This window comes from Mastigoproctus giganteus, chromosome 8, assembly GCF_048544385.1.
Source record: "Mastigoproctus giganteus isolate SK-2022 chromosome 8, ASM4854438v1, whole genome shotgun sequence".
Classification (NCBI taxonomy): domain Eukaryota; kingdom Metazoa; phylum Arthropoda; class Arachnida; order Uropygi; family Thelyphonidae; genus Mastigoproctus; species Mastigoproctus giganteus.
The window spans coordinates 193,366,661-193,392,830 of NC_143582.1; the positions used below are offsets into that span (position 1 = coordinate 193,366,661).

Consider the following 26,170-nt stretch of genomic DNA (forward strand, 5'->3'; position numbering starts at 1 on the left):
AGAATGCCATCAGCATTCAGCCTGCCCAAACTTTCAAAGCCTTAAACACTTCAATCAAATTAATTTACATAACTGAAGCCTTTCTTGGTAAGAGCACACTTTTGTTCCCTTCACCAATCTCGTTGCCGTTCTCTGCATCCATTCCAGCAGATCTACATCCTTCTTAAAGTGAGGCCTCCAGACCTATGTTCCATACTCAAGTATTGTCATCCTAACCATGGCCTGGTACAAAAGATTAATCACCTCCTTATCTTTGCTAGCAAAGTTACTGTATATTACTATTAGCAATGGCCACATGGTACAAGGAAGCCTGTGGCTTATGCTGCGCCAGCCAAAAAAATAATAATAATAATAAAATACAAATAAATAAATAATTAATAAGAGAAAAGGAAATAGACAATCTTTGAATTTCCCCAAACTATCAGCCTCTACCACCCATGTAGGTAACTTATTCCAATAATTACTGTAAAATTGCTATATCATTGACCAAACCCCATGAGCTGTCCTGACAGCCTGTCTGCTGTGCTCATTAACTTCATATCCAACTGCACAATTATCCCCAGATATTTTTCATTTTTTACTACTCTGAGTGTAGTACTACACAGTTCATTAATCTGAGTATTACTGGTACCCAATATGCAGTACCTTTCATTTGTCAATGTTAAACTTCAACTGCCATTTCTTAGCCCACTGGCTTAATTTTTCTAAATCTTGTTGCAGTAGCTCACCTTGAATACTGTGATTAACCACCCTAATATACTCTCATCAATATTATTAATAAATATTCAAAATAAATCAATGGGTCCAGCACTGAACCCTGAGGACTCTCTGTGTTCTTCCACCCGGCCATCCCTTTATCCATAGTAGTAATGTATTCCTAATGCCACTTTGTTGCAGTGCATACAGCAGTTTTTTTTTTTTTTTTATGTGAAACAGTATCAAAAGCCTTCCTGAAATTCAAGAATATGATATCAAAATTATTTTTTGCATCCAGTTCCTTTCTTACTGTATCATAGTATCCAATCAGATTGGTCAGACAAGATTGCTCTTGACAAATCCATGCTTTGACTGCAGTATAATTGCATTTCTGTCTAGATGGTCCTGCATTACTTCTTTAACCAGTGACTCCATTGTTTTCTCTGGAACTGACATTAAGCTACAAGTCTGTAATTACTCATGTTAACTTTTTGATCCCTCTTTGTTAATTTGGGATACATTTGTACACCTCCAGCCCACAGTCCCCTGAATCCAAGGATGCTCTCATAATTATGGCTAAGGGTTTGCTTACCTCATTTGCTGTCTCCCTTAATATAATTGGATAGATTCCATCCACCCGAATGCCTGTTTTGCTAGCCTTGAACAATTTCTCTTCCACTTTCCTTTCAGTTATAGCAAATTCATTTAGCTCTCCATTAGAGTTTGATAAGCTTCTGGTATCCCCTACCCTAAAGAATTCTTCATGTGTGAATTCAAAATACCTAATCAGTGTCAGCAACCTGAGCAGGGTGTCATCAACAGATATGCCACTCACATCAAGTGGCCCAGTGTGTTTCAGTTCCTCCCTTCTACTGTTAATGTAAGCATAGATGTCTTTGCTTTCTTTAACAGAGATTTCTCATAATCTGCCTTAGCCCACCTAACATTCTTTGTGACTGGATTACAGACTAATTTCTATGTACCACAGGCCTCTGCTTCACCTGATAATTTATATGCATCCCATGCATTTTTCTTCTCTGCAACAAGTCTCATCAGTTCATCTAACATGCATTTAGGTCTAAGCCTTGAACAGTATTTCTTAGTGGGTATGAAAAGTAGTAGCTTTTATGATTACTTCCTTGAATGCTTCCCACTTAGAATTTGCCTTTGATAACATGATCAGTTTGTCCCACTGCACAGAATTTAAAAACTATTCAAGACCACAGCAGTCACCCTTATAAAAGCAAAAGATTTTATTTTTGACGGTAATTATGGCTTTATGTAAATTTCATGTCACTACTCTGTAATCTCTGCCACCCAGTGGGTCCTTTACCCGCAGATTCTTAATGTATGAATTGCTGTTGGTAACCAGATCAAGAGTACTACTTTCTGTTGTTCCTTCTGTAACATGCTGTTGTAGAAAACAGTTGGCCAATAAATCCACAAGTCTTGGTGTGTGAGTTACCAACAAATTCCAATCAATATTTGAAAGTTAAAATCTGCCATTAAAAGACATTTTGGTTTACTGTTCTGTCGAATTTCTCTGTATTATTTGTTTTGCTCATCAATATCATTAGGCTTATAACACTCCTACTCTCATTTTTGTTTTCCCAGTGCTTAGGTCACAGTGAACTGAATCAACATTGCATTTACCACTCATGTCATCTGGATGCACTGCCTTAGATTTAAATGCTTCACGAAGAGTATAACATCCCCCAACCATCCATCTCGTTTCTCCTTTCTGTGCATATTGCACTCCCCATATTGAAACACTGCATTCCTTATGACTCTGCATGTCTGATATCTCTACAATATATGTGGGATAAAGAACAGGTGCATGTATACTTGCGTGTACACCAATGCTAGGAGTTTAGTAAATAAATTTGATGAATTTGAGGTATTGCTCAAAACATCAAAGGCAGATATTGTGGGGATTTCAGAGACGTGGTGTCACACAGATATAAGAAATGCAGAACTGGAATTTGGGGAGTACAATGTCTACAGAAAGGATAGACAGGATAGGAAGGGAGGAGGGGTTATACTATTAGTTAAGAAATACATAAAATCCAAGGAAGTGAAGCCAGTCGACATTGCTGGACAGTGCAGTGTCGAGTCAGTTTGGTGTGACATAAGCATTGGGAGATCAAAATTGAGAGTAGGAGTGTGCTATAGGCCTAATGACTCTGATGAGTATAATAAGAAACTGTATGGGGAAATAGAGTGGGCCAGTAAATCAGAGAGTCTTATAATGGGAGATTTTAATATCCCAGATATTGACTGGAATTTGGGAGCTGGTCACTCACACACTAGCAAGGCTTTTGTGGATTTATTGGATGATTGTTTTCTACATCAGCATGTTCGGGAGGCAACTAGAGGGAGTAATACTCTTGATCTGATTATCAGTAGTGATTCTTCATGCATTAAGAATCTGCAGGTAAATGAACCACTAGGTGGCAGTGATCACAGTGTGCTGAAGTGGGATTTACTCAAAGAGGTAACTACCATTAGGGGTAAAGGGAAGGGTTATTGCTTTCTTAAAGGCGACTACGATGGACTGAGACAGTATTTAAATTCTATACAGTGGGACCAACTGATGATGTTACCAACAGCAAATTCAAAATGGGAAGCATTCAAAGAACTTATCTTGGAAGCTACTAGGCTTTACATACCAACTAAGAAATATTGTTCAAGGTTTAGGCCTAAATGGATGTCAGATGAACTAATGAGACATATAGCAGAGAAGAAAAATGCATGGGATACATACAAATTAACACGTGACACAGAAGCCTATGATAGATACAAGTTGATCTGTAACCAAGTTACAAAGGAGGTTAGGAAGGCGAAGGCAGAGTACGAGAAATCTTTGGCAAGGGATGCAAAGAAAAACAGCAAAGAGTTCTTTACTTATGTAAACTCTAGAAGGAAGGGGAAGAATCAGATTGGTCCACTTGATATCAATGGGTCAACTGTTGATGATCCTGCTCAGGTAGCTAACAAACTGAATGAATATTTTACATCGACATTCACACATGAGGAGTTATTCAGCGAGGGGAATGCCAGAGGTGTATTCAACTCTGGCAGTAAGCTAGAGAATCTTGTAATAACTGAGAGTAAAGTGGAGGAGAAATTGTTGAAGATAAATACAAGAAAGGCACCTGGGGTGGATGGGATCTATCCAGTTATATTAAAGGAGGCAGCAAAGGAAGTAAGCAAACCCTTAGCCATAATTATGAGAGCTTCTTGGACTCAGGGGAAGTACCCATGGACTGGAGATGTGCAAAAGTGACCCCAATTCACAAAGGAGGGTCAAAGGGCGACACAAGTAATTATAGACCTGTTAGTTTAACCTGTTCCTGGAAAATTAATGGAGGCCCTGGTTAAAGAAGCACTGCAGGATCATCTAGACAAGACTTCAGTTATAGCTCAGACACAGCATGGTTTTGTTAAGGGGAAGTCTTGCCTGACCAACTTGATTGGATACTATGATGCAGTCACAAAAGAACTGGATGCAGGGAATAACTTTGATATTATATACTTGGATCTTAGAAAGGCTTTTGATACTGTTGCACATGGAAGACTGCTACACAAATTGGAGCAGTGTGACATTGGAGGCAAATTGCTGCTATGGATAAAGGGGTGGTTGAGGGGGAGAAGACAGAGAGTGGTAATCAATGGACACTGCTCATCGTGGACTGATGTTATTAGTGGAGTCCCTCAGGGCTCAGTGTTGGGTCCATTATTGTTTTCTGTATTTATAAATGATATTGATGATGGTATATCGGGCTTGATGTCCAAGTTTGCAGACGATAACAAAGGTTGGCAGGGTTGTCAAGGACACTACTGACACTATGCTGCTGCAACAGGATCTGGAAAGGTTGAGCAGATGGGCTGAGAGGTGGCATATGAAGTTTAACATTGACAAATGTAAAGTACTACACATGGGAAACAGCAACCCCAGAGCAACGTATCAACTCTGTGGTACGACACTGACAGTGGTAGAGAATGAAAGGGACTTGGGATTGGTTGTGCAGGCAGATATGAAGTTCTCTGAGCAGTGCAGATGTGCTGCAAGAGTAGCTCATGGAGTATTGTCAATGATATACAGGAATTTTTCCAGCAGGGATAAGGAGGTGATTATTCCATTGTATAAGGCGATGGTCAGGCCACACCTAGAATTCTGTATACAGGTCTGGAGGCCTCATTTCAAGAAGGATGTAGAGCTGCTGGAACGAGTACAGAGAAGGGCAACAAGATTAGTGAATGGAACAAAGGGGTGCTCTTACGAAGAAAGGCTTAAGTTTTGCAAATTACAGTGTCTGGAGACTAGGCACCAGCGAGGTGATCTGATAGAGGTGTATAAAGCCTTGAATGGTTTAAGCATGCTCAATGCTGATGGGATTCTTCCTCTAGCTCAGAAAAATCACCTGAGAGGGCATAAATTCAAATTGAGGAAAGACAGATGTAGGATAGACGTGCGGAAATTTGCCTTTAGCCAGCGGGTGGTTGGTTGGTGGAACAGACTTCCATCCCTTGTGGTGGAGGTTGATAGCCTAAATAAGTTTAAGGCTCAGCTGGACAGGTATTTTGAACGAACAGAGGGGTGAAGTGGAAGTGGTTTTTTTTTTTTTTTTTTTTTTTGGCTGATGCTGCATAAGCTTGCTTTCTTGCATCAAATGCCTCTACTAATGTTAATGTGCATTTGATGACCTAATTCAGTACTGCAATTTCATCAAATTTATCCTAACATGGCCCATGGATTTACTTATTCCATGAGGATCCACAGGGGATCTTTAAATTCCCAATGCCTTTCTTTCTAGGCTGATGCAATTTCTAATAGAAGCAGTGAAAGAATCACTTTCCTCACTGTAGTTAATTTATTGGTGTGTGTGCCCCCAAGCTAGCAGTTTACTGACCCACCTGATACTGCTTCAATAGCATAACAAATATCCTTGCTCCCCTTCTCTTTAAATGTATCCCATCCCTGTAGACTAGTTACAAATTTAAAATTTTAGTTGGAAGTTATTTTGGTAACTTAATTAAGTTCAGAAATTTTGCAAAAGTAATGAAATTCACATTAAGTTAGTTCAGAAATAATTTCTTCCACTTTTTTAATTTTTTTCCCTTGGCATATGCCTTACAAATGCTAATAGTAGGTTTTAAATTCTAATTTTATCATAAATGATTGGTTTGAATAAAAATTCTGAATGGAAAGAAGTCCTTGGAATAAGCTATAGGTAAATTGTTATATTTTTTCCCGTAAGAAACATAAATGTAAACAAAATTAACTTTTTAAAAAATTCTTTTATCAGGTTAGCTCGAGTTTCCTGTAATGTGAGTATTTTGATTGGGTCATGACCCAATCAAATCTATATTACTTTTTTTTTTTTTTTTTTTTTTGTCCTCGCCTTTTCCTATTATTATATGGGGTCAGCATTTTTATTGTTTTGGCATGCAATTTTTATGGCCGGATGCCCTTCCTGAAGCTAACCCTCACCCTTTATTCGGGCTGGGGATATGCGGTGGTCATTCCCTGACCTTCCGCATCCTCTGTATTTGGTGGTCACAGGCTCGAACCCCGTTCTAATCAAGAAGTGTGTGCTATACACTACTGCTTCTGCCCACCTGGCTACAGAGGCGCTAAAAAGATTACTATAATCCCTTAATCTAATATGTAACTAGTGCTCCATCATTACAGTGATTTAATATGACCTGTAACTTGTGCCAATATTTTTAACAAATAACAGAATAGCCTTTCAGTAATGTTATTTGTTTAAAATTGGTGCTTCTCAGACTAACGTTTGGTGAAAGAAGTTTATTTTATCTCAAGTATTAAAACTACAGCATTTATTCATTGCAGTAGAAATCCTATAAACTATAAAATGCATGAGCTGGATATGGCCCATTAATGTATTACATTTTGTTGGTCATATAGAATTTGTTTCTTGAAATAAACGAAACAGAATTTGTTTTACTTTCCACACATTAAATTTTTTTATATTTCAACTGTGATTTTCTTAATATAACTTCATATATTTTTATTTTTCAAAGGCCAGAAAATTTACGAGGAACAGTAGGATGTGAAGGAGACGATACATATGTCTTCTATCCTCTTTCTAGACCTCTACAAAGTGGAGCTCAAACAGCTGAAGAAGATATGAGCTATGAATGTGATCCAGAAGGAGAAACAGAACCAGAGGTGGAGGCTGAAACAGAAACAGATCTGGCAGAAGCAGATCAAACATCAAGTCAAGTAGGAACTACTGTGGATCGCCTAGTTTCTAATGCAAATGGAATAGTGGGAGGGTGTAGTACAGCACAAAATAACATAAGTAGCAGCAATTCAGCCCATGTTGATGATGGAGCTGAAGAACTAGGACAAGAATTGTCTGAAGGAAAAGCACAGGTATTTCCATGCATGCATGAACGTGCGTGCGCGCACACACACACACACACACACACACACACACACACACACACACACACACACACACACACACAAAGAGCATGTCAAATGAAAATGAGATTTTAATTGTCTAAATTTAAATCATGCACTGTGGTGAGTGTAAATTTAGGGATTTGGTAGCAATGCTTCTGTTGGACAGGAGGCAGAGTGATGGAGCAGTAGTACAAGCAGGATGGTGTTCAAAGTGATGGATACATCCAAGTTAGCATGATTACTATTCAGTTTATTACAGCAGAGGTACTTTTCTCCAGCAGAACTTCCCCAGATTATGAAAAAGATAGATATTAACACCTATATGTCATGTCCACACTCATGCAAATAGGCAGATCATTAACAAAGAAAAACTGAGTTTAACCTTCACTCAGGACTATCTGTTATCTTGATTGACAATGTCATCAAGATGGATTTCTGTATGACACTTGTCTACATACACCATCATGGTTTTGGAAGGTGTAAAAATGATCTGGTAGGACATTGGGTCCACATGAACAACAGATTGAAGGAACTGTCAAATGGTGGTGTAACCCCCCATGAGCAAGTATATAAAAAAAATAAAAACTAATGCACAGGTGCGGTAAGTACCTAAACCGATGGATTTTTTGTAAAATAAAGGGCCAGTTATCGATTTAAAAAAAAAAAAACTGTTTCATTTCACTTATGCTCATAGATATTTTACATACACATGTATATATTATTTTATTTCTATTAGTGTTATTTCTAACACTGATAATGAAATACCAAAATGGCCTAATTTGTAGCACTAATGTTTTTGCAATTAAATGTTATCTGCTCATGTATAATATTCATTTGTGTTTAATTTAATATAATTTTATTGCATTACTGGTAAAATTTTGATAGCCTAAATGCTTGTAATGCATATTAATAATACTAATATAAATTTATCATAGCACAGTTTTTATGCCAACATTTGCACAGGTCTTTAAGGTCTTACCACTACCACCACCATACTTGTAAAAAGACTGACAATCAGTCTTTTTACAAATATGGTGGTGGTAAGACCTTAAATTAGTCCTTAATAAGCTATATAATGAAACATATGCAGATAATGAAATGCAGTGTAACTTATTGGAACACAATAATACACCTGTAAATTGAATAAAAATTTCTTTTGGAAAGATCTTTTCGGATGCCTGTGGCATCCGAAAAGATCTTTCCAAAAGAAACTTATTCTTCTCTTTTTTCAATAAAGTTTGTTCTCATTTTTCAAATTTTATTCAAGATTTCAATGGGTTGTACCCTCAGAAGCTCGTTTTATAAAAGATCAACACATCAAATCACAATACAAATATCTAGTTTTAAAAATCAACATCTCTACCACTTACAAGTACAGTCAGTCCTTGTATAACACGTGTTTACACTACACAAATTCAATCACACATGATTTATAAATAGGGGAATGATGTTGTATACAACACAAACAGAATTTGCTTATGCACTATTCTCCTTTGTATTTACAAGAAATGGCAGTTGAATGTGGGAATCACTCCAACTGAACACAACACAATAGGAATGAAGAGAGGATTCTGAAAATTTATTTATGTTTTTTTATATGATTGAAGATTTCATAGAAGGAGAAACACATTTCATAATAATGTAAAAACCCACGGAATTCCAGCTATTTGTATTATCACAAATGCAATTAGATCGAGTTTACTACCATTTATAACAGATTCCACTAGCAGGAATGTCCACTAAACCGGAAACTGCAAATTATTTTTATTGTTTTATGATAGTGGCCTCCAGAAATGTGCTTTAGCAAAATGTGAGCTAGTGTGAGGTGATAGTGTGTTTATGCTTTTACTGCATTGTTTATTCAGTTGTTACATGCATGCTGCTTTGTTTGAGTATCAAGCGTGCCTCCTCATTTTTGTTCTTTTTATATTGTATTTGTGCTTTATTCCCTAAAAGTGAGTAAAATACTTGAAAAAAGTGTGAAAAGGAAGCATCCTGGTATACTACAGGTTCAGAGAGAAAAAGAAAAGCAATATTGATAGAGGAAAAATACAAAATTGTGAAATGCTTTGAACGAAATGAAAGAACATGTGATATTGCGCATGCTACAGACTTAAATGAAGCAATAATGAGAATAATTAGAAAGAATTCAGGGAAAAGAAAAGCAACTTTCATAGCAGGAACAAAGAAGTGGAAAAGATGGAACGTCTGTTGTCTGTTCGGATAGAAGATCAAACAAAGAAGAGATCAGGAACAAATTTGCTTATGATAGAACACAAAAGCATTTGCAATATTTTATTATATAATAATCGTAATAAAATACTTACATATTTTATTACAGTTATTTATTGTCTTTGGTAATGTTTTGGTTACAAATGCATGTTCAATCTTGGGTGGTCAGCACCTAACCCTATTTTTCCCATACGGCCTGTTATTTATATTGCACGAGTGTTTCTAGAAACACAACTACCGTTTTATTTGAGGACTGACTGTGTGTTTACAACAGAAGAAATGTTTTTTATTTTTAGTTGGTTTACCTTTCTCACTGGTGTCTAACATCTCTAGATTCTTTTCTCTTCTGTCTCTTCCATAATGCAATATGACTGTCTTTTGAGGTTATGATGGGCATCATGGCGAGATCCAATCTTCCTTACATTTCAAGGGTACAACTCTAAAATGGAGTCACAGGCTGGCTGCTGAACTGGACTGACCTATTGGTAACTTTAGGAGCTACTGGATCACCAGAATATAATCTTGCTACCTCAACTCTGCCAGATAGTGACTATAGGGAGTCCGAATAGTGTGTATGCAGGAGGCTTTGGCGAGGCCATGTTATGTCAAGGAGTTGGGTATATTCTTACTGTGTGTATGCTATATCAAAAAATTTCATTACTTCATACATGTCCTCACCTTATTATTGAATACATCCTGAATAGTCAAACTAATAGAACAAACTTAGCTGCAAAAAGACTTAAACTGCCCAAACACTACCTTGTTTATTTCACAAATATACGTGGTCTCATTTCCAATCTCATTGATGTTCAGTTCCACTTACAGTCTGCTAAGATCCACATACTTTTTCTGACAGAATCCCAGTTATCGGTTGATTCACTGTACAATTCCTTTCACTTCAGAGGTGGTACTTATGTATATGTCTGCTCTGATGTTCCCTGTCAGAGATATATAGTAATTTGGAAGCTCATCTTTTTGATTTTTTTTCGCTTAAAATCTCTCTACCCCATTTTGTTAAATTCATCTGTTGCCTCTATCATTCTACTAACTCCACTAATCACTTGGAACTCTGACTTCCTCTCTTTGAAACTTGACTCTCTGAGAAAGTCAAGTTTCGAAGAACTATTAATACTATTGTTTTTATAAGGCCACTCACTTTTCTAACAGCAAGGTAATTTTCCTTTGTGATTGTAACATCCACAACTCCAGCTGTGTTCCGTTTTCTAGTAAAAAAAGCCTCAGCATCTGGCCTTGTGAACTGTAATGATTTAACCAGAGTGCATAATACCTTCCACCATTTTTTTTTTTTTTTTAGGAGCATTAGCAACTAAGGCCATATTGCTCCAGGGATATGCGGTGGTCATTCTCTGACCTTTCTGTATTTGGTGGTCACGGGCTCGAACCCCGGTCTAATCAAGAAACGTGTGCTGCGCACTGCTGCTACTGCTCACCTGGCTATGGAGAGGCCTCACCATAAAGGAAATACTGCCAATTACCCATTCGTTTTTTGTATTCTAATAAATTACCTCTGAGGCTTTTGCAATTACTAAAGACCTTGCACAGATTGTCCATTTACCCACCAGAATACCAGAGAATCCTAACCACACATCCAACACACACTTGATCACTTCCAAGTATACAGTCAAAATGAGTGGCCCTGTAGGCACCTCAGATCACAACTTGGTAACGGTCTATTCTCCAATGGAGCCTTTCTCTCATGGCCATTCTCTACCTCTTGTTGTTTGGCATTACAATAATGCAAAATGGGATGATCTGCAAGATTTCTTCTCTTCTTTTCCTTGTTGGATTACTGTTTCGAAATCTGATTGTCAACATTTGCTGGGATCATGTCAGTGAAATTATTCTTGTAGAGATGGAATCCTTTATTCTGCACTCCACCTTAAAATTTCGTCCTTTAACTAAATCTTGGTTTTCCAATAAATGCACTAAAGCTAATCAAGATAAGAATGTTGCATATTGCAATTGGCTTTATCCAAACCTCCGGGTTCATTTTCTGCCTACACCAAAGCTTGCATCAATTGTACAGTAGTTATTAATCAGTCCAAACTAGATTTCAAACAGGCTAAGGGCTATGCTAGATGGCCACTTAACGCACGGCATTGGAAATGCCTTCAAACCCCAGGTTTTACAGGAAGCAGAGGGGGAAAGGCATGCAAACTAGACGGCACTTCCAATGCCACACTGGACGATGACAGCTTTCAACACCTATTGACATCAAAGGCATTGAAAGTGCCAGAGACTTGCTGTTTATATTGCCTGAGGAGAAATTCTTCCCGTGCATGGGGTGGTTAGGCTTCATCCTTCATTCGTTTGATTGTTATTATTTGGAGAAGATGATGGTTTGACACCAAGAAATTTATTTGTGAGGTGGAAAGGAGACCTGCCTTGTACAACACGGCATTAAAGGATTACCCCAGAGGACTAACAAAGGGTTTAATGAAATTTATTATATATGAGGGAAAGTATTAAATAATTTTAAAAATCTTTTCATTGCCACATACACTTAATTCAAATTCATTGTACATAGTTTCTTATTTTTCAGAATTTAATTTTCTACTAAATACTAATACTTATTTTTAAAAAAAGGATAAATTTTATTGTAATTATATTTTAGTATTTTGCCATGAAAGGTTGCCAACACTATTGAAATATATAGAAAAAGAATTCCTTATTGACACTCCTGAAGACTGCCCTGCAACTGATGTCGTTTCCATTCCCTCTTCCATCTCACCAAGTTAATGTGTCTTCAAAAACATATCCATCCCTTCTCGCAGAATTATGCAATAGGCAATAATTTTTTATTACGTTGATAGCAGAATGGGGATTTAGTATTCCAAACATGCATTCTACAAATCACCTTGCTTGAGTTAATCTATAATTGACAATTCTTCGCTCACTGCTCAAATTTTTTGACCAGTTATGGTCATATTAAATTTTTATTCAGTTCAAATACTTCGGCCCTTACAAAAACAAATGGCATTGCCAGCTCATTTGTACCAGGAAGAGCTCTATTTAACAGCAAATTAAATTGTTTCATTAGCAAACTTCCAAAATTTTAATTTTTAAGAATGTTCGAATCACCATCGCATCCGGAAGCACCAAAGTCTATTGTTGTGAAACAGTAGTTTGTATTGATTTCTGCATCACAGTATCAAATTTTGCAAGTTTTTCACTAATTAACATTAGAAGTTCACCAAAACTCTGTATCTACTTTCTGTAAAATAAAAATAAAAAATAAAAAAACTTCTTGGGAAATTCCCTATGTATTTCAAACATAATATAGAACTGTCCTGTTTTTAACCTATCTGAATTTGCTGGATGAATCCACCATCGTCATTTTCTCTTTCTGCTCACAATCAAATCAATATGTAAAAGGCTCCAGTGCTTTAAGAGCCCATCTAGTATAGCCCTAAGAGGAGAAAACTTGCTTCTTGCCCAAATGGTAGCCGAGCATTCATATCTATTGCCAAAGCTATTGGCTCCAACTTTCGCCCATCTCTACTCCCACTTCTCTCAAAACTGGATGGTTCTATTATCACTTCAGCGAAAGATAAAGCTGACCTGCTAGCAGCCTGCTTTTCTTCTAGCTCTTGTATTGAAGATCTTGGTAAACCACCTCCTACCATTCCCAGTACACTCCATTCAATGCCTCCTGTGGTCTTCCATCAAAAGGAAGTCAGAAGAACTTTGAACACTTTTGATACCACGAAAGCACTAAGTCCTGATGGTATTTCTCTTTTCCCTTAAAGCTGTGCTGTTGAGCTTAGTCCTGTTCTCTGTAGCCTTTTTAAGGCTACAGAAAACACACTACAGATTTGCATAGATTTTTTCGTTCTGCTCGGAAGTTCGCTCATATCCAGCATTCCTAAAAAAAAGGGTGACAAATCTTTCCTTTTCACTTACCATCCCATTGCACTTCTACTCTTTCTGAATTAATGGAGAAATCCATTAACTGCCAACTCCTAAACTGTCTTCCATCTGATCAATGATTGCCGGTATGAATTCCATCAGTGTTGATCCACTGGTGATATACTGTCTTATATTATCCATCTATGAACAAAATCAGTGGAAAAGTTTGGTGAAACTTTTCCATTGAATTTGCTCAGTTGCTCTTGACATTTCAAAGGATTTTTGATCGTGTATTGGCATAAAGATCTTCTAAATAAGCTTCCATCTTATGGTTTGCCAACTGTTTTTAGTAATTGGATATCCAGTTTTCTCTTGAACCGCTCACTGCAGGTGGCGGTAGATGGCTCTCTGTCTTCTAACTTCACTAATGCTGGTGTTACTCAAGATTCAGCCCTTTATCCCACTTTTCCTCTTGTATGTTAATAATCTTCTTCCATTGACTGGAAATTCTAGTCCATAGTTTTGCTGATTGCACATTGCATTTCACCTTCCAGTTTGAGAAACCTTGCCCTGCATAAACAGTTCCAACTCCTTGAATATCTGCCACCGATTCCTCTAAATGCTAATCTCCAGTAGGGCAGAGATAATGTATTTGATTTCAGTCCTAACTCAGTCTGTGTTATATCTTGCTTATATCTTGCAAAAGTGTCAATGAAAATAAGCTGCTATGCTTATCTTCATTGACACCCAGATTCCTAGACCAGATCACATATCACTATTAGGGATTACCCTGACTTCTAATCTCTCTCTTGGCATAAGCACATCACAAATATTGCTTCCTCTACATCTAAAAAACTGTGTTTTCTCTTTTGCTCTCAGTGTTACTTTTCTTCCAAACAACTGTTCACTCTTTACAAATCTCATATCCATTGTACTCGGAATATTATTCCCATATTGATCCACATGCTGGACAAAATTTTGCAGCTCTGGCGAACGCTAAGTTTTTAATTATATTTAGCCATTTTATTGACTTAATTGTTATATTAAATTATTTTCTATAAGTAGCTTATAGTCCTAGTCAAACTCCTTGGTTTATTTTGAATTTAGATAGCGATTTTTCAAAGTTAATACAGTAAACCCCCGCTATTCGCGGTATCTGTATTCGCGGTTTCGCGTATTCGCGATCGCCGATTTAATATAAAATGAAACCTAAAAAAATGTGAATTTTAAAACGCCGTGAATATTTTCCGCCATAAAAAACATGGGCGTGGCTAAAATTATCTTTCCCGGTCAAAACAGCGCTCAGTGGGTGGGTGATAGGGGTGAAAAAATCGGGAGCGTGGATGTTTCTCGCTAATCCTTGTTCAGTATGTGTTAGTCATGGAAGGTTTCGTCGTTTGATTTTAATTTATATGTTTATAAATTGAATAAATTTATCAATTTATAAATTGATATGCTTACAAAAATGATAACTCTACCGTTTTGCAGTGTAAAACAGACTTTTTCGAGTGTATTAACGGAAGAAAGTGACTTTATTGTGGACAAGTTCTTTCTAACCCCTACAAAAATATGGCTGCGAATAAAAAGAGAAATGTGAAAATATCAAAGGTGATGACATTAGCGAATAAAATTGAGTTATTAGACGAAATTTCTAATGGTGAAAGTGTCTCCTCAGTGGCAAAACATTATAAAATCAATGAGTCAACAGTACGATCAATCAAGAAATCGGAAGAAAAAATCTGCCGTAGTGTCCGTGAAACCGCGCTAATTGCTTCAAAAATTTGCTCTGTACCTCGTGATGTTAAATTTAAAAAAATGGAAAAGCTTTAAATCTGTGGATAAAAGACCGAATTCAAAATAAAATTCCGTTAAGTTCACTCATCATTCGTGAAAAGGCAAAACTTCTTTATCAACACTTTAGCGAAACTGGTGATAGCACTGGCGGGATGTTTTTTTTTTTTGCTAGCAAAGGCGCTGATTTGAAAGATTTGTTCGAAATTTCTAATAAATATTACATTTAATATTAAATTGTTTCTTATTTTCATTTCGATGCCATATGCTTGCATTTCACTATGTACTGGCATGTACAGTCATATTATGAAGGTACATATAATATATACATAGACAAAATTTTAGACTAGTTTTTCTTATATATTTCATACTTTGGAACGGAACCCCTTTATTACTATGGGAGCCATAACTCAGTATTCGCGTTTTCGGTATTCGCGACATTTCTCAGGAACGTAACCCCCGCGAATAGCGAGGGTTTACTGTACTTGGTGTCTGTAGATTTTTACTGTTCACAAATTTCCGCCATTGTTATATGATACGGAATAGCGTAACATATCCCGAACTAGATAGCGTAAGATTTAACGTAAAACTAGATAGTGAAACACATAGCACTGTATTAGAAATCTGTTAGCTTAGTATAGTATTGTATAGTATTATCAGTTAATCAGTAAAATTTATTAATCTTATTAAATTTCATCGTTAATTAAATTGTACTTAAACAGAATCATGATCCAGACTACAGCACTAGAGCAACGATAACAGATTAGACAGAGTGCTGTGGCTTGGGGGGAGAACCGAAGGGAGCGATTCACCAATGCATCACAGTCTAGAAAAATGCACAAAATGTGAAATGTTTGCTGACTGTGTCTAGAACAGGACATGATCTAGCCAAGAAGGATGTCTTTGTGTGTGCTAGGTGCAGAGACTGCCGTGAAATTAGGCACCAACTGTGTTCTGATGTGCATCTATTAGAGTTTGAGGTATAGGGTAGATACCCTCAGGCGCATGGGTGCATAAGTACACATGACTTGAGTAACCCGGGTTCAAGCTCATGACTGCTGAATGCGGTGATGTTTCTTGTATTCTCTCTACCTTGGGAACTCCTCTGACCATGTGGTCGTCCCGGAGTATAAACAGAAAATTTATTAAAGGGCAACTGTAGCCTAGTGGTCAGGCTCGCAGGTGCATAAGTACATGTGCCTTGAGTGACTCATGTTCAAGCCCGTGACTATTGAATATGGTGCTGTTTCTTGTATTCTGTCTATCTTGTGAACTCCTCTGACCGTTTGGTCGTCGCAGAGTATAAACAGAAAATTTAATTTTAATTTTAAAATTAATATGAGGATCCGATCAAGCTCTCAGCTGCCAAACTCAACGCCAGAGCTCACTCTTGTGCATCAGTCAGACAACACAGCGGCAATCTCCAAGGCAGAATAGCCCGTCACCACCAAATACGGAGGATGCGGAAAGGTTAAGGAATGACCACCGCATATCCTGGAGCAATATGGCCTTAGTTGCTAATGCTCCTAAAAACCAAACAACAACAACAACAACCAAGGCAGAATGCGCTGGTCCACCGGGAACTAATTATTGTTGGTGACTCTATTGTCAGGGAGATGGGGAATATATTAAGCAAAAAGGATAAGTGGAACAAGACCAGGGTATGTCTGCCAGGGGCAAACGTTGATGATGTTGTAGAGCAAATATCATCTTTTAAGGGCACAAAAGGTGACATTATTGTACACATTGGCACTAATGACCTTAAGAGTAAGAGATCTGCAGATTTTCTTAAAAAGTACAGATCAACATTGAAAAAACGTCGCAGGCTAGGGTTGAATTTAAAAGTGTCTGCAATTCTGCTCAGGCACTATAGGAGGGAGTACATTATGAGATCCTTGTCAATAAATTCGACCCTGGAGAGATTGTGCAAAGCTCATAGAGTAGAATTTTTTTCAGCATGCTCTGTGCTTGCTAACAGGAGAGACTGCTTCTACAGGGATGGAATACACTTAAATAGAAAGGGTGCAAGAATAGCTGCTGATGCTTTCAAGGCAGGGTTGGAAAACTGCTAGCTTGGGGGAATTCACAACAATATTAACAGTAGCCGCAAGCATAGGCGAAAGTGATTCTTGCACTGCTTATATTGTAATAAGCTGCAGCCTGGAGAGCAAGTTGCTGGGGATTTCAAGAGCTGCTGGGATTCATCACAGAATAAGTAAATACATGGGCGGCGTTAGAGTAACTAATAGTAAGAACAGGTGCATGCATACTTGCATGTACGCCAGTGAGAACTATAGTAAAGAAGTTGATAGCTCAAATAAATTTAAGGCTGAACTAGACAGACATTTGGAGTTACTGGATGAGAGAAATAGGAAAGGGTTTTTTTTTTTTTTTTTGGCTGATGCTCTATAAGCTTGATTTCTTGCATCATCTGCTTCAACTAATGCTAATGTTAATGCCTGGGGTGGTGCTCCCAAAACCCCTCCCAAGCTGCTAGACTCTATTCAAGAGGACAGTTAGGTTATTTTTATTTATTTATTTTTTTTTTTATCGTATGATGTGAGCAATACATGAAGGAACCAGTTTTTTTCCTGCTTCCTTCGTGTATTTTGGCCATGAGGTTCAGCTGGAGAGTATGGCTCCATCGTAATATCCAAGCCTTAGGTGGGATTCGAACCCACAACCTTTGAGTTGCCAGGCAAGCACTTTACCCACCAAGCTAGCCCGGTCGGTGGTTAATTAATGACTATATATAACAAAGTCTATGTCTTGCACTGCTTCTATTGGAATGAGCAGAAGCCTGAAAAACAAGATGCAGGATATTTCAGAGACTGCCAGGAGTCATTGCGATACAAGTAAACACATGGGTTGTGTAAGAGTAGCTAAGAATAGAAATAGGTGCATGTATACTTGCGTGTACACCAATGCTAGGAGTTTAGTAAATAAATTTGATGAATTTGAGGTATTGCTCAAAACATCAAAGGCAGATATTGTTGGGATATCAGAGACGTGGTGTCACACAGATATAAGGAATGCAGAACTGGAATTTGGGGAGTACAACGTCTACAGAAAGGATAGACTGGATAGGAAGGGAGGAGGGGTTATGCTATTAGTTAAGAAATACATAAAATCCAAGGAAGTGAAGCCAGTCGACATTGCTGGACAGTGCAGTGTCGAGTCAGTTTGGTGTGACATAAGCATTGGGAGATCAAAATTGAGAGTAGGAGTGTGCTATAGGCCTAATGACTCTGATGAGTATAATAAGAAACTGTACAGGAAAATAGAGTGGGCCAGTAAATCAGAGAGTCTTATAATGGGAGATTTTAATTTCCCAGATATTGACTGGAATTTGTGAATTGGTCACTCACACACTAGCAAGGCTTTTGTGGATTTATTGGATGATTGTTTTCTACATCAGCATGTGCGGGAGGCAACTAGAGGGAGGGATACTCTTGATTTGATTATCAGCAGTGATTCTTCATGCATTAAGAATCTGCAGATAAATGAACCACTAGGTGGCAGTGATCACAGTGTGCGGAAGTGGGATTTACTCAAAGAGGTAACTACCATTAGGGGTAAAGGGAAGGGTTATTGCTTTCGTAAAGGCAACTATGATGGACTGAGACAGTATTTAAATTCTATTCAGTGGGACCAACTGATGATGTTACCAACAGCAAATGCAAAATGGGAAGCATTCAAAGAACTTATCTTGGAAGCTACTAGGCTTTACATACCAACTAAGAAATATTGTTCAAGGTTTAGGCCTAAATGGATGTCAGATGAACTGATGAGGCATATGGCAGAGAAGAAACATGCATGGGATACATACAAATTAACACGACACAGAAGCCTATGATAGATACAAGTTGATCTGTAACCAAGTTACAAAGGAGGTTAGGCAGGCGAAGGCAGATTACGAGAAATCTTTGGCAAGGGATGCAAAGAAAAACAGCAAAGAGTTCTTTACTTATGTAAACTCTAGAAGGAAGGGGAAGAATCAGATTGGTCCACTTGATATCGATGGGTCAACTGTTGATGATCCTGCTCAGGTAGCTAACAAACTAAATGAATATTTTGCATCCACATTCACACATGAGGAGTTATTTAGCGAAGGGAAAGCCAGAGGTGTATTCAACTCTAGCAGTAAGCTAGAGAATCTTGTAATAAATGAGAGTAAAGTGGAGGAGAAATTGTTGAAGATAAATACAAGGAAGGCACCTGGGGTGGATGGGATCTATCCAGTTATATTAAAGGAGGCAGCAAAGGAAGTAAGCAAACCCTTAGCCATAATTATGAGAGCTTCCTTGGACTCAGGGGAAGTACCCACAGACTGGAGATGTGCAAATGTGACCCCAATTCACAAAGGAGGATCAAAGGCTGACACAAGTAATTATAGACCTGTGAGTTTAACTTCTGTTCCAGGAAAATTAATGGAGGACTAGTTAAAGAAGCACTGCAGGATCATTTAGACAAGACTTCAGTTATAGCTCAGACACAGCATGGTTTTGTTAAGGGGAAGTCTTGCCTGACCAATTTGATTGGATACTATGATGCAGTCACAAAGGAACTGGATGCAGGGAATAACTTTGATATTATATACTTGGATCTTAGAAAGGCTTTTGATACTGTTGCACATGGAAGACTGCTGCACAAATTGGAGCAGTGTGACATTGGAGGCAAATTGCTGCTGTGGATAAAGGGGTGGCTGAGGGGGAGAAGACAGAGAGTGGTAATCAATGGACACTGCTCGTCGTAGACTAATGTTATTAGTGGAGTCCCTCAGGGCTCAGTGTTGGGTCCATTATTGTTTTCTGTATTCATAAATGATATTGATGATGGTATATCAAGCTTAATGTCGAAGTTTGCAGATGATACAAAGGTAGGCAGGGTTGTCAAGGACACTACTGACACTATGCTGCTGCAACAGGATCTGGAAAGGTTGAGCAGATGGGCTGAGAGGTGGCAAATGAAGTTTAACATTGACAAATGTAAAGTACTACACATGGGAAACAGCAATCCCAGAGCAACGTATCAACTCTGTGGTACTACACTAACAGTGGTAGAGAATGAAAGGGACCTGGGGGTGGTTGTGCAGGCAGATATGAAGTTCTCTGAGCAGTGCAGACGTGCTGCAAGAGTAGCTCATGGTGTATTGTCAATGATATATAGGAATTTTTCTAGCAGGGATAAGGAGGTGATTATTCCCTTGTATAAGGCAATGGTCAGGCCACACCTAGAGTACTGTATACAGGTCTGGAGGCCTCATTTCAAGAAGGATGTAGAGCTGCTGGAACGAGTACAGAGAAGGGCAACAAGATTAGTGAATGGAACAAAGGGGTGCTCTTACGAAGAAAGGCTTAAGTTTTGCAAATTAGAGTGTCTGGAGACTAGGCACCAGCGAGGTGATCTGATAGAGGTGTATAAAGTCTTGAATGGTTTGAGCATGCTCAATGCTGATGGGATTCTTCCTCTCGCTCAGAATAATCACCTGAGAGGGCATAAATTCAAATTGAGGAAAGACAGATGTAGAATAGACGTGCGGAAATTTGCCTTTAGCCAGCGAGTGGTTGGTTGGTGGAACAGACTTCCATCCCTTGTCGTGGAAGTTGATAGCCTAAATAAGTTTAAGGCTCAGCTGGACAGGTATTTTGAACGAACAGAGGGGTGAAGTGGAAATGGGTTTTTTTTTTTTTTTTTTGGCTGATGCTGCATAAGCTTGCTTTCTTGCATCAAATGCCTCTACTAATGCTAATGCTAAAAATGCTATCCACTCTCTGTCTCGTAGGTGTTCTTTTTCTGTTGCATACCTTTTCTGTAGAAACTTCCATGGGCGCTTTCTTCTGAATTGGCTTCTGAAATTCCTGCTCTCTCCCTTCGACACCACTCCAAACACATGCCACAAGCAGACAGTGTCCTTTTGCTTTACATCTTCAAACTCACAGAACCCCAGGTCTTTTTCATTCTCCACCTCCATGAGTGTAGTACCACACAGTTGGTACATTTCTCTTGGGTTACGCTACCCATATGCAGTATTTTGCATTGGTCAAAATATTAAACTCAGCTGCCACTTCTCAGCCCACATACCTAACTTTTCTAGATCCTGTTTCAGTAGCATACTGTCTTTACTATTAACAACCCTGCCAACTTTTGCATCATCTGCAAACTTGGACATTATGCCTGATATTCCTTCATCAGTATCATTAATAAATACCGAAAACAACAATGGGCCCAACACTGAACCCTGGGAAACTCCACTAATAATATTTGTCCACAAAGAGCGGTGTCCATTGATTACCACTCTGCCATCTCCCACTCAACCATCCCTTTATCCATTGCAGCAACTTGCCCTTAATGCTATACTGCTCCAATTTGTACAGCAGTCTTCCATGTGCTACAGTATTGAAAGCTTTACTTTTAGCTTTACTGAAAACCAAGTATATGATATCAAAATAATTTTTTGCATCCAGTTCCTTTGTGATCACGTCGTAGTATCCAATCAAATTTGTCAGACAAGACTTCCCCCTTAACAAATCCATGCTGTGTCTAAACTATTACTGCAGTCTTGTTTAGGTGATCCTGCATCACTTCTTTAACCAGTGACTCCATTATTTTACCCGGAACCAAAGTTAAACTAACAAGTCTATAATTATTTACGTCACTCTTTGAACCCCCTTTGTGAATTGAGGATACAATTGCACATCTCCAGTCCATGGGAACCTCCACTGAATCTAAGGATGCTCTCATAATTATAGCTAAGGGTTTGCTTACTTCTAACATCAAGTGGACCAATCTGATCCATTTCCTTCATTCTAAAGTTTACATAATTAAAGAAGTCTGTTGTTTTTCTTTGCATCCTTTGCCAAGGATTTCTTGTAATGGCCTTCGCTTGCCTAACCTTCTTTCTGACTTGATTGCAGACTAGCTTATATCCGCCATAGGCTTCTCTGTCACCTGATAATTTATATGCCATCCCACGCATTTTTCTTCTCTGCCACAAGCCTCATTAGTTCATCCGAACATCTATTTAGGCCTAAATCTTGAACAGCATCTCTTAGTTGGTATGAAAAGCCTAGTAGCTTCCAAGATTAATTCCTTGAAGGCTTCCCATTTAGAATTCACTGTTTTTAACATCACCAGTTGATCCCACTGTCTAGAATTTAAAAATCGCCTGAGACCACTGTAGTCACCTTTACAAAAACAAAAACCCTTCCCTTTACCCTTTATGGTAGTTACATCTTTAAGTAAATCCCACATCAGGGTAATACTCTTGATCTGATAATCAAATCAAGAGTATTACCTTCTCTGGTTGCCCCTCGAACATGTTGCTGTAGAAAACAATCCGCCAATTAATCCACAAAAGTCGTGCTAGCGTGAGAGTGACCAATCCAAAAGTTAAAATTCCCCATTACATGATATTTTGAGTTACTGGTCCACTCTATTTCTCTGCACAATTGTTTGTTGTAGTCATCAGAGTCATTAGTCCTATAACACACTCCTACTCTCATTTTCCCTTTCTGAGTGTTTGTCACACCAAACTGACTCATCATTGTGCTGTCCACCCATGTCAACTGGATGCACTTCCTTAGATTTTGTGTTTCTTAACTAACAGCATAACCCACTCCTCCCATCCTGTCTATCCTTACTCTATACATTGTACTTCCCAAATTCCAATTCTGCACTGCTTATATCTGTTTGACACCATGTCTCTGATATCCCAACAATATCTGCTTTAATGTCTTGATCAGCACTTCAAATTCATCAAATTTATTTACTATACTTCTAACACTGGCGTACATGCAAGTATGCATGCACCTGTTCTTACTCTTAGTTACCATAACACAGCCTATGTATTTACTTGTTCCATGATGATTCCCCGCAGCTCTTGAAATCCCCAGCAACTTGCTCTCTAGGCTGCTGCTCATTACAGTCCAAGCAGTGCAAGAATCACTTTTGCCTCTGGCGATGGCTACTGTTAATCTTTTAGTCTGGAAATTCCCCCTCCCCCCTCTAGCAAGCAGTTTTCCGACCTACCTAACACTGCCTTGATAGCATCAGCAAATATTCTTGCACCTTTTCTATTTAAATGTATCTCATCCCTGTAGAAACAGTCTTGCCTGTTAGCAAGACTGTTTCTACAGGTTTCTAATACTATATCACTACATTGATGATCTTATTGTAATAAATGAACACCACTTTCAGAAAGATATCGCACTGCAGTATCCTCAGGAGTTACAACTGGAAAGTACATATAGTTCCCGACTTTACGAGTTAATTCGTTTCTAGCACGAGCTCATAAAGCGGGAATTTATTTCCCATAGACATACTGTTAAAAATAGGGGTTATGTTATCAACAATGAAATTAGTTAGCTTTCGTTTGTTTAAATAATGATTGATTTATCCAAAGAAATGAAAACATAACCTGTAAAATCAAGCAAATTATAATAATAAAGAAATTATTTATGACTTACAAATGTTAAAGAATGTTTATTCTTCACCATCATCATCGACTAAATGCACACTCATTGATCACTCATTATTGGCTCGGCACTCGTTGGTTTGTTGCATATAGAGTCATCGTCTTCAGAAATGCTTCAAGAGATGTTTGTTTCCAAGATAATCTTCTCTTTTCTTTATAAATTTCAATAGCATGCATAAGCATTTTTTAACAGAACGCACAAATTGCAACTAACACTATTTGCATGGAGTAACAAGTTTACGAAGCTTAAAAAAAAATGAAGAGAAGATTCTGAAAATTTACTTATGTTTTTTATACGATTAAAGATTTCAGTAAAGGGAAAACACATTTCACCATAATAACATAAAAAACTACACAATTCCGGCTATCAGTATTTTCGCAAATGCACTAACATTAAGTTTACAACCCATTTATAATTAGCATTAGTAGAGGCATTTGATGCAAGAAAGCAAGCTTATGCAGCATCAGCCAAAAAAAAAAAAAAAAAAAGTAACATAAATAAATAAAAATAACCACTTCCACTTCACCCCTCTGTTCGTTCGAAATACCTGTCCAGCTGAGCCTTAAACTTATTTAGGCTATCAACTTCCACGACAAGGGATGGAAGTCTGTTCCACCCACCAACCACCCGCTGGCTAAAGGCAAATTTCCGCACATCTATCCTACATCTGTCTTTCCTCAATTTGAATTTATGCCCTCTCAGGTGATTTTTCTGAGCTAGAGGAAGAGTCCCATCAGCATTGAGCATGCTCAAACCATTCAAGGCTTTGTACACCTCTATCAGATCACCCCGCTGGTGCCTAGTTTCCAGACACTGTAATTTGCAAAACTTAAGCCTTTCTTCGTAAGAGAACCCCTTTGTCCCATTCACCAATCTAGTTGCCCTTCTCTGTACTCGTTCCAGCAGCTCTACATCCTTCCTGAAATGAGGCCTCCAGGCCTGTATACAGTACTCTAGGTGTGGCCTGACCATTGCCTTATACAAGGGAATAATCACCTCCTTATCCCTGCTAGAAAAATTCCTATATATCATTGACAATACACCATGAGCTACTCTTGCAGCTCGTCTGCACTGCTCAGAGAACTTCATATCTGCCTGCACCACCACCCCCAGGTCCCTTTCATTCTCTACCACTGTCAGTGTAGTACCACAGAGTTGATACGCTGCTCTGGGGTTGCTGTTTCCCATATGTAGTACTTTACATTTGTCAATGTTAAACTTCATTTGCCACCTCGAAGCCCATCTGCTCAACCTTTCCAAATCCTGTTGCAGCAGCATAGTGTCAGTAGTGTCCTTGACAACCCTGCCAACCTTCGTATCGTCTGCAAACTTGGACATTAAGCCTGATATACCATCATCAATATCATTTATAAATACAGAAAACAATAAAGGCCCCAATACTGAACCCTGAGGGACTCCACTAATAACATTAGTCCACGATGAGCAGTGTCCATTGATTACCACTCTCTGTCTTCTCCCCCTCAACCACCCCTTTATCCATAGCAGCAACTTGCCTCCAATGCCACACTGCTCCAATTTGTGCAGCAGTCTTCCATGTGCAACAGTATCAAAAGCCTTTCTAAGATCCAAGTATATAATATCAAAGTTATTCCCTGCATCCAGTTCTTTTGTGACTGCATCATAGTATCCAATCAAATTGGTCAGGCAAGACTTCCCCTTAACAAAACCATGCTGTGTCCTAGCTATAACTGAAGTCTTGTCTAGATGATCCTGCAGTGCTTCTTTCACCAGTGCCTCCATTAATTTTCCGGGAACAGAAGTTAAACTCACAGGTCTATAATTACTTGTGTCAGCCTTTGATCCCCCTTTGTGAATTGGGGTCACATTTGCACATCTCCAGTCAATGGGTACCTCCCCTAAGTCCAAGGAAGCTCTCATAATTATGGCTAAGGGTTTGCTTACCTCCTTTGCTGCCTCCTTTAATATAACTGGATAGATCCCATCCACCCCAGGTGCCTTTCTTGTGTTTATCTTCAACAATTTCTCCTCCACTTTGCTCTCAGTTATTACAAGATTCTCTAGCTTACTGCTAGAATTGAATACACCTCTGGCATTCCCCTCGCTGAATAACTCCTCATGTGTGAATGTCGATGCAAAATATTCATTTAGTTTGTTAGCTACCCGAGCAGGGTCATCAACAGTTGACCCATCGATCTCAAGTGGACCAATCTGATTCATCCCCTTCCTTCTAGAGTTTACATAAGTAAAGAACTCTTTGCTGTTTTTCTTCGCATCCCTTGCCAAGGATCTCTCGTAATCTGCCTTCGCCTGCCTAACCTCCTTTGTAACTTGGTTACAGATCAACTTGTATCTATCATAGGCGTCCGTGTCACGTGTTAATTTGTATGTATCCCATGCATTTTTCTTCTCTGCCATATGCCTCATTAGTTCATCTGACAACCATTTAGGCCTAAACCTTGAACAATATTTCTTAGTTGGTATGTAAAGCCTAGTAGCTTCCACGATAAGTTCTTTGAATGCTTCCCATTTTGAATTTGCTGTTGGCAATATCATCAGTTGATCCCACTGTATAGAATTTAAATACTGTCTCAGTCCATTGTAGTCACCTTTACGAAAGCAATACCCCTTCCCTTTACCCCTAATGGTAGTTACCTCTTTGAGTAACTCCCACTTCAGCACACTGTGA

At 38.4% G+C, this 26,170-nt stretch overlaps 1 protein-coding gene across 3 annotated transcripts in view; it reads left to right on the plus strand.

Annotated features, from left to right (window-relative positions):
• Window positions 1-26,170, plus strand: part of LOC150082125 (uncharacterized) — a 645,531-nt gene that overhangs the window by 585,640 nt on the left and 33,721 nt on the right. For 2 of the 3 annotated variants that reach the window (XM_090379113.1, XM_090379115.1), the window contains one exon: window positions 6,745-7,099. In XM_090379113.1, coding sequence (XP_090235239.1) covers window positions 6,745-7,099 — 355 coding nt within the window. The remainder of the gene's footprint in view (window positions 1-6,744; window positions 7,100-26,170) is intronic. The other variant, XM_090379114.1, reaches the window with a different exon arrangement.